This window comes from Rhipicephalus microplus, chromosome X, assembly GCF_043290135.1.
Source record: "Rhipicephalus microplus isolate Deutch F79 chromosome X, USDA_Rmic, whole genome shotgun sequence".
NCBI classification, from domain to species: domain Eukaryota; kingdom Metazoa; phylum Arthropoda; class Arachnida; order Ixodida; family Ixodidae; genus Rhipicephalus; species Rhipicephalus microplus.
This window is the reverse complement of record NC_134710.1, coordinates 206,900,232-206,913,463: the sequence shown is the minus strand read 5'-3', so window position 1 is coordinate 206,913,463 and position 13,232 is coordinate 206,900,232. Positions and strand designations below refer to the sequence as shown.

Genomic DNA, 13,232 nt, shown 5'->3' with positions numbered 1-13,232 from the left:
GCCGCGATGCCTGAAACTGGCACTCAGGCCTCGCCATCCGCGCCGGCTCCATCACCTGTGATTCCCCCCATCTTCTCGACCCTGGCACGTTTTCCGGGACGGACAGCACGGACGTCAAAGAATGGCTCGCATTATTCGAGCGCGTCAGCAAGCACTACAGGTGGGACGAAACGCTTATGCTGGCAAATATTCTATTCTACCTACGGGGTACGGCACGCGCCTGGTATGAGACGCATGAAGAAGAATTAACCAGCTGGGACACATGCAAGCAAAAGCTTCGCGATTTGTTCGGTCGGTCAGTTGCTCGTCAGATGGCAGCTAGGCAGGAACTCTCGTCGCGTGTTCAATCATCGACGGCGTCGTACGTCACGTACATCCAAGACGTACTGGCACTGTGCCGGAAGACTGACAAAAACATGTCCGAGGCGGACAAGATCAGCAACGTGTTGAAAGGCATTGCTGATGATGCTTTCAACGTACTAATGTGCAAGAACTGCACCACTGTCGACTCCATCATTTCTGAATGCCGGCGATTTGAGCAAGCTAAAAGCAGGCGAATCACCCACCACATCGCGAGACTACCAAACACTGCTGCAACTTCGTCTTGCGAGGATTCTGCAGCGCCACGTTCACTTGCGCCTCCTGCCAATATCGCAAGGATTGTTCGCCAGGAGCTGGAAGCCATGGCACCCGTTTCTTATCAGCCCCCTGCGCAAGACAACTGGGCAACAGTCTCGCTTATTCAAGCCGTCGTACGTCAGGAGTTTGCTAACCTGGGCGTCCAGGTTCCCCAGCCCGCCAGACTTATGCCGCAGCCCATGAGCACTCCCGTCCACAACGCTGACCACCACTCTGCTCCGCTTGTCGCTGCGGCAGCTTCGACTCCTCGGTTTCCACCACGCTACCGAAATCCATCTGAGTGGCGCACGCACGATGATCGACCCATCTGCTTTTCTTGCTCTCGAGTTGGGCACATCTCCCGCCATTGCCGCAACAGGTGGTATTTTCGGCCAAGCTTTCGTAATGTCGATCGCCGTCAGGACCGTGGACACTATTCGCAACCCGGTTTTCCGGATGACTATATTCTGGACCCTTCAGCTCGCCGTTCATTTCCACGCTCCGAATCGTCCTACGCTGAGGTCGTCGCCCAAAGAAACTGGTCTAGCCGCTCGCCGTCACCTCAGGGTCGGCCGTCACGTTCCCCTCAACGCCGCCGCTCTCCGTCACCGGCTTATTCTGGCCATTCCCCGGGAAACTGACGAGTGCAGCTCCTGGAGGTGGCGCTGCGTTGACGACTCGCAACGAAAACCCTCAACCGGCTACAAATTCAAGACGCAATTTACTTCGGGTGTTCATTGATGGCCGCGCCGTTACTGCTCTAATTGACAGTGGTGCCCAAGTATCTGTTATGAGTTCTACACTTCGATCTCGCCTGAAAAAGGTTCTCACACCAGCTATGTTCTCTGCTGTTCGAGTTGCCAACGGAAGTCGAACATCGGTGCTTGGTATGTGCACTGCCCGCGTTACTGTTGCTGGCCACCACACTTCCGTTCTCTTCGCAGTCCTCGATGCTTGCCCACACGACATCATCCTTGGAATTGACTTCTTAACCGCCCACTCCGCCCTCATCGATTGTTCTACCGGTATCTTAAGGCTCGAATTGCCTTTGTGCTCCGATTTCACTCCTCCAAGTCGCACTCGGCTACGATCCGTGGAGTCTCTACGGCTACCGCCCCAGGCTGCTATGTACATTCCTCTGTCGCCCTTCCCCTCCGTTCCTGATAGAGACTATCTGGTAGCTCCCCTCATTGATTTGACCCTTACGCACCACATCGCACTACCACATACATATAGTGGTTGTTGCTAACAACACGATGCTACTTCCAGTTATGAACTTCTCTACGTCAACCCAAGTGCTTCCCCAAGGCATCACTTAAGCCAATCTTTCCACCCTTGATGAATGTTCGATTTGTTCTTTTACACCTGACACTAAGACCATGGCGAAACCTGTCATCACGTCGCAAAATAAGGCGTTCGTCGACAAAATGATATCCAGTGACCTCTTACCTTCCCAAGTTGCGGCGCTCCGGGGTGTTCTATTTTCTTACCTGGGTATCTTTGACGTCGCCGACCGTCCCCTGGGCCGCACAAGTGCCGTAACCCACGGCATCGACACCGGCGACGCCAGTCCACTCCACAAACGCCCTTATCGCGTGTCACAAGCTGAGCGCCAAGTAATACAGACGGAGGTCGAGAGAATGCTGAGTAAAGACGTCATTGAGCCTTCATCGAGTCCTTGGGCCTCCCCTGTGGTCTTAGTTAAAAAGAAAGACAACACCTGGTGCTTTTGCGTCGACTATCGCCGCCTGAATCGGATCACCAAGAAGGACGTTTATTCTTTACCCCGAATCGATCATGCGCTCGACTGCCTCCACGGCGCCAACTATTTCTCGTCCCTTGACCTTCGATCCGGATACTGGCAAATTTCGCTCGACGACCGCGACCGCGAGAAGACAGCATTCATCACACCCGACGGCCTTTACCAATTCAAGGTCATGCCTTTTGGGTTGTGCAATGCCCCGGCTACTTTTGAACGTGTGATGGACTCTCTTCTTCGCGGTTTCAAATGGTCGACCTGCCTTTGCTATCTGGATGATGTAATAGTTTTCTCGCCCTCCTTCGAAAGCCACCTATCTCGTCTCTTGGCAATTCTTGAAGTTTTTCGTTGCGCTGGTCTCCAACTGAATTCGTCGAAATGCTCATTTGGACGTCGGCAGATTAAACTACTCGGCCACCTTGTTGACGCCACTGGTGTTCAACCCGACCCTGACAAAGTCCGTGCAGTTCGAGAATGCCCGGTTCCGCGTGCCACACAAGAAGTTCGCAGTTTTATTAGGCTCTGCTCATACTTCCGCCGCTTTGTCTGCAACTTCGCCGATATTGCTAGGCTCCTCACGGATCTCCTCAAAAAGAATGTGGCCTTTTCTTGGGGAAGGTACCACGAACATTCCTTCGCGTCGCTAGTTACCGCCCTCACATCACCACCTGTGTTGGCTCATTTTGATCCAGCGGCTCGAACGGAGCTTCGCACCGATGCAAGCGGCCATGGCATTGGTGCTATACTCGCTCAGATACAGAATGGCACCAACCGTGTGATAGCCTACGCTAGCCGCCTTTTGTCGCAAGCGGAACAAAATCATTTCATCACTGAGCGGAAATGCTTAGTCCTCGTTTGGGCTATTGCGAAATTCTGTCCATACTTATATGGACGTCCGTTCACAGTCATCACGGACCATCATGCGCTTTGCTGGCTGTCGACGCTTAAGGACCCTACAGGAAGACTCGGCCGATGGGCACTTCGATTACAGGAGTACACGTTCTCGGTTGTTTACAAATCAGGAAAGCTGCACAGGGATGCTGACTGCTTATCCCGGCACCCCATTGATCCACCTAGCTCCACTGATTTGGAATCCGATGCCTGCGTTTTAGCCATCACTGACTTTCTGAACGTGGCTGACGAACAGCGCCGAGATCCATCGCTACTCACCATCATTGACCGCCTTCAATCGCGTTATGCTGACCCTTCTCTTAGCAGATACCTGCTTCAAGACAACGTTTTGTACCGCCGCAACTTACACCCCGAAGGCGCGGAACTTTTACTCGTCGTACCGCATCACCTGCGAAAGGATGTTCTGCAACAATTCCACGACGCTCCAACTTCTGGACATCTAGGAGTCTCCAGAACTTACGACCGCATTTGACGACGAGTATTCTGGAAGGGTCTGTACCGCTCTGTTCGCCGTTACGTCGCATCTTGTGACCTCTGCCAGCGCCGAAAGAAGCCTACGACTCCCCCTGCCGGTCTACTTCAACCTATTGAAGTTCCAGCCGAGCCATTTTATCGAGTGGGGTTGGACTTGCTAGGTCGCTTTCCTACTTCTACAACTGGAAATAAATGGATTGCAGTGGCCACAGACTATTCCACTCGGTATGCAATCACTCGAGCGCTACCAACCAGCTGCGCAAACGACGTTGCCGACTTCCTGCTGTACGACATTATTCTCCAGCATGGCGCTCCGACTCACCTGCTCACAGACCGGGGTCGCTACTTTCTATCTTGTGTGGTTGACGATCTTCTCCGAGCTTGTGCTACCCGTCACAACTTCACCACATCTTACCACCCTCAGACTAACGGCCTTACGGAGCGCCTAAACCGCACGTTGACGGACATGCTTTCCATGTACGTATCTACCGACCACACTGATTGGGACATAGCTCTTCCGTTCGTAACCTTCGCCTATAACTCGTCGCGTCATGAAACAGCGGGCTACTCCCCTTTTTATCTACTCTTCGGACGTCATCCCTTACTGCCCTTCGACACACTGCTTTTATCAGACCACCCATCCTCCACCTCGTACGCTCAGGATGCAATCACCCGTGCCCTCACGGCACGCGCGGCAGCGCGTGCTCGGTTATCGTCGTCGCAGACAACACAGAAGTCTCTTTATGACCGTTGACATAGAGATGCCGTTTTTTCTGCGGGATCTCTTGTTCTCCTGTGGCTCCCATCTCGACGTGTTGGCCTCTGCGAGAAACTACTATCGCGATATGCTGGGCCCTACCGAGTCATTCGTCAGGTCACACCTGTGACCTACGAGATTGCCGCTACCACAAACTCATCAGCTGCTGCACCCAGAACGGAAGTAGTCCACGTTTCTCGTCTCAAGCCCTACAACGCCGACTCGCTCATTTAACAGGCACCGAGACGGTGCCTTACGGGCTGGGGTGATGATACGTGTAAGGAACTGTCGCCCCGACACAGCTGAATTGGCACCCAAATGAAGAAGACGACAACGTGGTTGTTGTGGGTTGGACTCTCGAGCTTCTCCCGTTGGCCTGCATGACTGTGCGCTCTTTGAGCCGTTAGCAAGACCAGCTCTCGGTGAATAAATCTTCCCCGTAACAATATTAAAGAGCAGTGTCGAAAGCATTTGTTTACAGACCCGCTGCGGTGGTGTAGTGGCTAAGGTACTAGGCTGCTGACCCGCAGGTCGCGGGATCGAATTCCGGCTGCGGCAGCTGCATTTTCAGTGGAGGCGAAAATGCTGTAGGCTCGTGTGCTCAGATTGGGGTGGAGGTTAAAGAACCCCAGGTGGTCGAAATTTCCAGAGCCCTCCACTACGACGTCTTTCATAATCTAATGGTGGTTTTGGAATGTTAAACCTATATATCAATCTTATTTTTACAATGAAACGTTTCATTGTCTCAGCACTCAAAACATTCTGCGCTAGCTGCATTATATCTACATCTTCTCTAGGATTCTAGGCAACTAGCACTTGAAGCATATAAGTGATATAATCACCTTCAAACGGCTGCCTAGTGGACAAGGCGCAGGTAGCGCAGCATTCCGCATACATTGCATCTATGTATCCGTCTTGTCACAGGCGAAAACAAGTCTTGTTTGGCATTCACCTGAAATTATAGTCTTACAGAAATGAAACTGTCGAACACTAAATCAACAAAATCTAATTTATGCACGTCACGACTTCACGTTCCTTCTCAAAAACAGCACAACTCAGCAGCACGTCGACCGCTCGGTAGCTAGCCCTCGCAAGATGTGCGGTACAAAACTAACATCGCGCTGTATTCCAAAATTCTCTGTGTTTGTTGTCTGATTTCTTTTGTGCATTAAATAATGTGGAATTAGACCAAAATAATTCATTTCATTTTATTTTATATATAATGCTTATCTTTGATTACTGCTTCAACATTCCAATGTTTGAGCGCATGAGGTACGGAACTAATGTGACGTCTGTCGCTGTAGCGATGGTGTGCTTGTGGGGACCGTGTTTGTGTCGGCAGAGTGTCAGCTTGGTGTCAGCTGTTGTAGCTCTTGGCAATACTCCATATTTTGTTGCCGCACGGAAGTAATCCAAATGCTGCACTCAATGCTATCAAGTAGGCATCCTGCTAACGAAGCAACAGCAATATTCACACCCCGAGATCAATCGATCACAGTGGACATAAAAGATTGACAAAAGCTCCTATTCAATATTAGTTTAATGTACTGAACGTAGTTGAACATTTTAGTGCATTGTGTATAGTGCACTTGTGCTACAGAATAATCCACGATAATAAATACACATCTAGTCAGGTGAGGCTGTTTATATTGTTATAAATAAGCGAAGGGAATGACGTCTAAACTAGAGAAGATAGCTGCTTCCAGTTCAATTGATCATCCTGTTTGTGGCCAGTTGAGTTTTAACTGGGACCAACTGCTAACTGGAACCAGTTACAACTGTAATCAACTGAGACCAGTTGAGTTGTAACTGGTACCAGTTGCTAACTGAAACCAGTTAAGTTGAACTGGTACAGTTACAACTGGTATCAACTGGGACCAGTTAGTTCCCAACTGGGACCAGCTGATACTAGTTGGTCCCAGTTGAATTGAACACGCTCTGAAAAACGGAGGAAGTGTCAAAGCATTGAAGAGGAAACTTGGGATAGGCAAAAGTCGGATGTATGCACTAAGGGACAAAAAAGGCAAAATAACTACCAATATGGATAGGATAGTTAAAATAGCGGAGGAGTTTTACAGAGATCTGTACAGTAGCCGAGACAACCACGACCTTAATACTATAAGAACTAGCAGTAACCCAGATTACACCCCACCAGTAATGATAGAAGAAGTCAGAAAAGCTTTGGAGAGCATGCAAAGGGGCAAAGCTGCTGGTGAGGATCAGGTAACATCAGATCTGCTGAAAGATGGAGGACAGATTGTGTTAGAAAAACTAGCCACCCTGTTTACGAGGTGTCTCCTGACGGGAAGAGTACCAGAGTCTTGGAAGAACGCTAACATCATCTTAATACATAAGAAAGGAGATGACAAGGACTTGAAGAATTACAGGCCGATCAGCTTGCTCTCTGTAGTATACAAGCTATTTACAAAGGTAATTGCTAACAGAGTAAAGAGAACATTAGAATTCAATCAACCAAAGGAACAAGCAGGATTTCGAACAGGCTACTCAACGATTGACCACATTCATACTATCAATCAGGTAATAGAGAAATGCTCAGAGTATAACCAACCACTATACATAGCCTTCATAGATTACGAGAAGGCGTTTGATTCAGTAGAAATATCAGCCGTCATGCAAACACTGCGGAATCAGGGCGTAGATGAAGTATATATAAATATTCTGGAAGAAATCTACAGGGGATCAACTGCTACCATAGTGCTTCATAAAGAAAGCAACAAAATACCAATCAAGAAGGGTGTAAGGCAGGGGGACACAATTTCCCCAATGCTATTTACCGCGTGCTTACAGGAGGTTTTCAGAAGCCTAGAATGGGAACAGTTAGGGATAAGAGTCAATGGAGAGTACCTTAGTAACCTGCGCTTCGCCGATGACATTGTATTGCTGAGTAACTCGGGGGACGAATTGCAACTCATGATTACGGAGTTAGACAAGGAGAGCAGAAAGGTGGGTCTTAAAATTAATCTGCAGAAAACGAAAGTAATGTACAACAACCTCGGCAAAGAGCAGCGCTTCGAGATAGGTAATAGTGCACCTGAAGTTGTAAAAGACTATATCTACTTAGGGCAGGTAATAACCGCAGAGCCGAACCACGAGATTGAAGTAACTAGAAGAATAAGAATGGGGTGGAGCACATTCGGCAAGCACTCGCAAATTATGACAGGTAGATTGCCACTAACCCTCAAGAGGAAGGTATATAACAGCTGTATCTTGCCGGTACTTAGCTACGGAGCAGAAACCTGGAGACTTACAAAGAGGGTTCAGCTTAAATTGAGGACGACGCAGCGAGCAATGGAAAGAAAAATGGTAGGTGTAACCTTAAGAGACAAGAAGAGAGCAGAGTGGATTAGGGCACAAACGGGGGTTAAGGATATCATAGCTGAAATCAAGAAGAAGAAATGGACATGGGCAGGGCATGTAGCGCGTAGACAGGATAACCGCTGGTCATTAAGGGTAACTGACTGGATTCCCAGAGAAGGGAAGCGGGTTAGGGGGAGACAGAAGGTTAGGTGGGCAGATGAGATTAAGAAGTTTGCGGGTATAAATTGGCAGCAGCAAGCACAGAACCGGGTTAACTGGCGAAACATGAGAGAGGCCTTTGTCCTGCAGTGGACGTAGTCAGGCTGATGATGATGATGATGATACTAGTTGGATTCCCAGTTACACATTTTCACCTGGGTAGATTCCACTTAAAATTAACTTGAAGGAACTGAAACATGTATTTGTTTTAATTCAAGATGTGTTGAGGGCCTCCTCTTTTCATTATTGTGTTGATTCTTTACCACGTATTCTTTATGATGTTTATTAAAAATTTTACTTAAGCAAAGAGTACAAGAATTGTTCTAATTGAAGGATGTTCAATTATTTTGATATTACCGTCTTGAAGAAAGAAAAGAGACACTTCTCTAGCTTCATTTAGGCAGCATTGTGTTCAGGCATAAAATTATTTCCAATAATTCTTTACAGTCCAAAATAGCACTGCATACTCTCATCTGCAGCTCTTGTTGTCTGGCCCAAAACACACACACATTGAAACAGCTACCCATATCTGTTCTCTCATTCCTTGCTGTGTGAACAAAACGTTGACAGCCTGACTGCCAGATCGTGTCATCTATATAGTGCTTCCTTTTTGAAAGTCACTACTTGCCAGTAGTGAAGTTTTCATGATGGAAACTTTGTTGCTTCTTGGACACCTTTTGTTTGCCATGGCATTCCCACAACTGGCTCATAAACTGCTTTTTTCATTACTTACGGCATTGCCATTTGATATGTTTGTTGTTTGTTTTTTCCATGAACTAGTGATGTATAGTCAATTATAATTCAAGAATAGATACAAGCTCCACCTTCAGTCGTACAGTGCGCCTACCATTGATTTAGGCACAGCATTCATGCTAAGGGATTTTTGCTATAACCATAAGTACTTTTTCACTCCTAATGTACAAGCTGTTTATATAAATGATTAAATATTCATCACCTTGCTCAAAAGATTACATTTCCCTGAGGAGTGATACCTGAATCTTTGCTGAAATTTTCTGGGAACTTCAAATTTTTCATCCGAAAACCAGCAACATGTGTCGGTGTTAGAAAATAACCTGCCTGAAACATGTAAAAGGTGTTCGGCCTCAGAGAAATCAGTAAATGGAACGAGATAGTGCATCTATGCAAATTTTCCCTGAGTGGGACAATGGCAGCTATGGGTCATGGAGTAAAAAAAAAGAAAGGAGGGAGCGTGACGTCACACGGGCAGCCTCAATTGGCAAGGCGTACCGTTTTGAAGCCAGCATTGTCAGCTCAACACATGACCTTTTGCGCAAAATCACGCCAGCAACCAGACTTGCCGATATTTCGGAGTACGGCGCTCGGTAGCTTTTAATCAAAACCCGCTAATTCGGCGCAGACCGGCCGGCTCACGCAGGTGGTTCAAAGACGCAACAGCACCGAGAGTAGTAAAACGTACCACAAGCTCTGATGCTTTGATCACTTGTTGGGCCGACAAGGTAGGCTTTACTCGTGTGACGTAATTCTCCCTCCCTTCTTTTCTTCCTTCATGCTATGAGTAGAGCTTAGGTTGGGACTGACCATAGATAGGAATTTCAGTTCAATAATTTACCGCTCCTCTAAATTTGAGTTTACAAAAAGATGGGTTCCATTTGGCGCAAGTTTGCTGGCATTTTGTCAATAGGCAGCCAACCAAAGTTAATGCTGCTTTTCATTTTATGCAGTCTTTCTGTTCAGGCAAGTTTTGTTTCTTTTAGTGTCCACCGTATCACTTTATAGTAATCCTAGCTTTTCTTTACAGCAGTTAGAGTTAGGAGGCACAACCCCTTAAATGCCTTAGAAAACCTCACATGTTTAATGCTTCCTAGATTTTATCTGTACCAGTGTTCCCATTTTCAAAGCGATTCAGCTGAATGGAGCATGTCCACGTGGTTCTTCTACTGCGTGTCATTGTTGCAAAGTCATGTTGTGTTCTGCTAGGGGCAATACCAGAATTGTTTTCTCTCACGGAGTCGGGAGAGAGGGGCGGGCAGGACTCTTACTTCGTAAGAAGTATAAGTTTGAAAAATGTACTATTAAAAAGAAGCAAGGTCACATTTGGTCATCACTCAAGGAGCAGGGACACTGCTGGTTGTGCTTCACTAAACAAGTCATTGGCTAGGTCTTGGCTGTCGTCATTTGTTCAGTGGTCTTTCCCATGTCTTTCTCAAGTTCAAGAGGACTTGACATTGTTTTACGCAGAAGGCGCACATTGAGAGAGCCCTACACTCCATGCACATTACTAGTGCCACCCCGTTTGAGACTCGCAAGTGGAATGATCTCGTGTAAAGTTTTTTTTTTTTTCTGCCTCGTGTAATCCGCATCTCCCGCACACTCTTATTAGTACTAACTGATTCGAACGTGTGGAAGCGTCATCACATACTGCCGGGACCATCTACACATTAATTTCCCGCTTCCCACGTTAGCATTTATAATTTTCATGTTTGGGTTTTCGTCTTCTGATTGCCCGTATGCCGCGCAAAGAAATCAGTGGAAGTTGCAGCGGGCTGCCACGTTCGTGCCTGTCATGAAACTTTGCTTGCAGGAAACAAAAAACGAAGAGAAGGGGACAAAAAGTTGCAAAACAAAAAGTAGGGCAGGCAACCTCTTCCCATTCCCTCCTCTCATCAAATATGGCGGCGTCTAGTGTTGGAAAGTAGATGGAGGTCGACCGGACCGTGTCGTCGGCAGCTGGTTTTTGCTCTAGGGCACTGGGAGTGTAAACGGGATCCCCGAATAACCACTCCGTTGATGGCGCTCGACTGCCTTGCCTCTCCAGAACAAGGTGAAAGCGTAACCCCGAGGCGGTTTATTAGAGGCGTAGCCGCCACTCACATCCGCTCGTCGTCTGCCAACGCGTTGCGTCTGGCCGTTTACACGGTTCGCACGTGAACAAAAGCGGTACTCGCCGCTTAGGTTGTGACATCGCTGCGTGGGCTGAATTAGCGAATGAGTGAAAGCTACCGACTGTTATGACGCCGCGTTGCGTGGATTATCAGCAACTGTAGCGATTGTCATTTTCCGATTGCGTTTGTTTCCCCTTCGCCACGATCGCGGCACGATGAGATTGCGCGACAAAGCCAACGAAGCGCGCTTGCTCGCTCGTGACCTCCCTCGACCGACGCGCTCGGCCGCTCGCGCTGGGCCGTTTTCTCTCGCTTCTTTCCTCAAACCGAATATAGACGCCACCGCCTACACTGCTGCTGACATCCCGCCTTCGTAGCCAACGTATTGCCAACACTTCCTTAGGAGGCCTTAATGGGGTGTAAGAAGCTTCCAGCGATTGTACATTTTACGTGCGATCGTCGCGTAAAAACTGTCGTGTGACTGTTCAGTTAGAACCGAAGAGCATCCGCAGACCTCTCTCGCGGCCACTGTATGGTTTCGTCTCGGCCACCCTCGCATCGTGCCAAGTGGTCTTCATCACGCAGGCATTTGAGCTTGTCGCTGTGGCGTAAAGTTACTTCTATGGACGAGGCAAGGTCTTTGCGCCCGATTTCACTGAGCAGGGCCTTGCAACTGTCGTGTCGTCTGCAAACCACCGGGCTAGACGGGTACAAATCATCGCCGTAGTTTCTGTTCGCTGTTGATGAATGCGTGAGTGTATTATCAACTTTGGTTGGTTTAGCTCTGCCTTTTTCTGTAATATGCAGTAGTGCATTTGTTGTTTCTACATAAGCGTTGAATGCTCTTTTCCTACTTTGCTTTTGCTTTTAAAATATCGTTTTCGCATTGCCGTTTATTCCACTTCAGCAGACAAGTTTTGTGGTACATTAAACGCGTCACGTTGTTTATTGAATGCAACCGTATCGCGTTGGGAGGAGTCGAGACCCAAGTGCGCGCACTGTTGTGGTAAATGTGATGTCATGCTGTTATAACGATTGCAGGGGTGGTTGTAATAATGGATAGTTTTTATTTCTGCTGTGTTGCTCTACAGCTTGCAAGTTTTGAAACAGTGTGAATGCTCAAGTTTACAGGAATCATTGACTCCTTCAAAACTAAAGTCAGCTGCATTGTGTGTCTCAATATGAGTTCGTATGCCAAGTCTGCAATGCAATTCTTTAATTACCGTCATGTGGGTGTACGGAAGTTTTAAAATGACTGAGATAAAGAAGTTGTTGTCTTTGACCACTGGGTGCACCCAAATTTTGAGCATATTCCAAAGTGGTGATAAGCTAAACCTTACTACAGGATTAAAAGAGAACAAGTTCTGTACCATTTATGAATGGCATGTGTGCTTAGTTTTTAACCTGGTATTACACTTCTCATGCCATTAAACTTGCTTAGATAGCCATTCAGAGCATGTATAATGGCATCATTGAACACAATATTTTCCTTGAGAATTTTAGGATGCTGGTTTTATGTTGCAATATAGGATGCACATTTTTTCTCTATCTTGTTTGCAGCTTTAGCACTGTAAATGGTCATGTCATACTACTTTGCTTATTTGGTGAAAATCCCATCTCCACAGTACGCATGCATATGTAGCAGCTTTAAAATAAATATTATGAAGGATGAATTCAAGTGTGTCTGCTAGCCTTATTTTGAGCGGAGGGTCTATTCCCTATGTTGCTGTGTGTGTGGCTTTTTTTGGGGGTTTGTATATTGCATACAAACTAAAGAATGTTCTTGGGGGCGAGGTGAAGTTCAAAAAGGGAAGAGCTATGCCTACTGCTGTACCTGTAAATACTAAAGCATGATGTTTTATTGTCTGCTATGGACTTGTGAAAAGGGCTAAGTAGTATGAATTTGTAGTGTCAGCAGTTGTAAAATGTTTAACGTGATCTTAAAAGAAGAAAAAATGGCAACTCTTTTTGTGGGTTCAATGTTTTTGTGCTTTCATACTATGTATGCTCAATCGATCACAGTCATGAGAATATATTTTTATGAAAATGTTTTGCAGTGTAAAGGGGGTGGTGTGGACATTTACTTTGGAGATTGGTCTTGAACTGTGATACCTTCAAGAGGAGGTGTAACAGTTCATTTGTGATTTTCAATATATTACAAGTTTTTAGAACTTGTAGTTCTAAAGTTCAAGCTTGCATGTGAAGTTGTAGTTCTAAGTTTGCAAAGGAAGTTTGCATATTTCTAAAGCTAATGTCGGCATTATAACATGTACATTGACAGACACCCAAAAATATGTTTTTAGACTAGATG

At 46.8% G+C, this 13,232-nt stretch overlaps 1 protein-coding gene across 3 annotated transcripts in view; it reads left to right on the top strand.

Annotated features, from left to right (window-relative positions):
- The window catches only part of raskol (Ras GTPase-activating protein raskol), a 188,093-nt gene that overhangs the window by 65,194 nt on the left and 109,667 nt on the right, over positions 1-13,232 (top strand). Inside the window, exon 1 of one of the 3 annotated variants that reach the window (XM_037435913.2) lies at positions 10,705-10,860. The exons of 1 other annotated variant lie outside the window; for it this stretch is intronic. In XM_037435913.2, the coding sequence (XP_037291810.2) occupies positions 10,827-10,860 (34 nt within the window). In that variant the 5' untranslated portion in view covers positions 10,705-10,826. Of the gene's footprint in view, positions 1-10,704; positions 10,861-11,533; positions 11,673-13,232 lie in introns of those variants that run through there. One more of the 3 variants, XM_037435914.2, reaches the window with a different exon arrangement.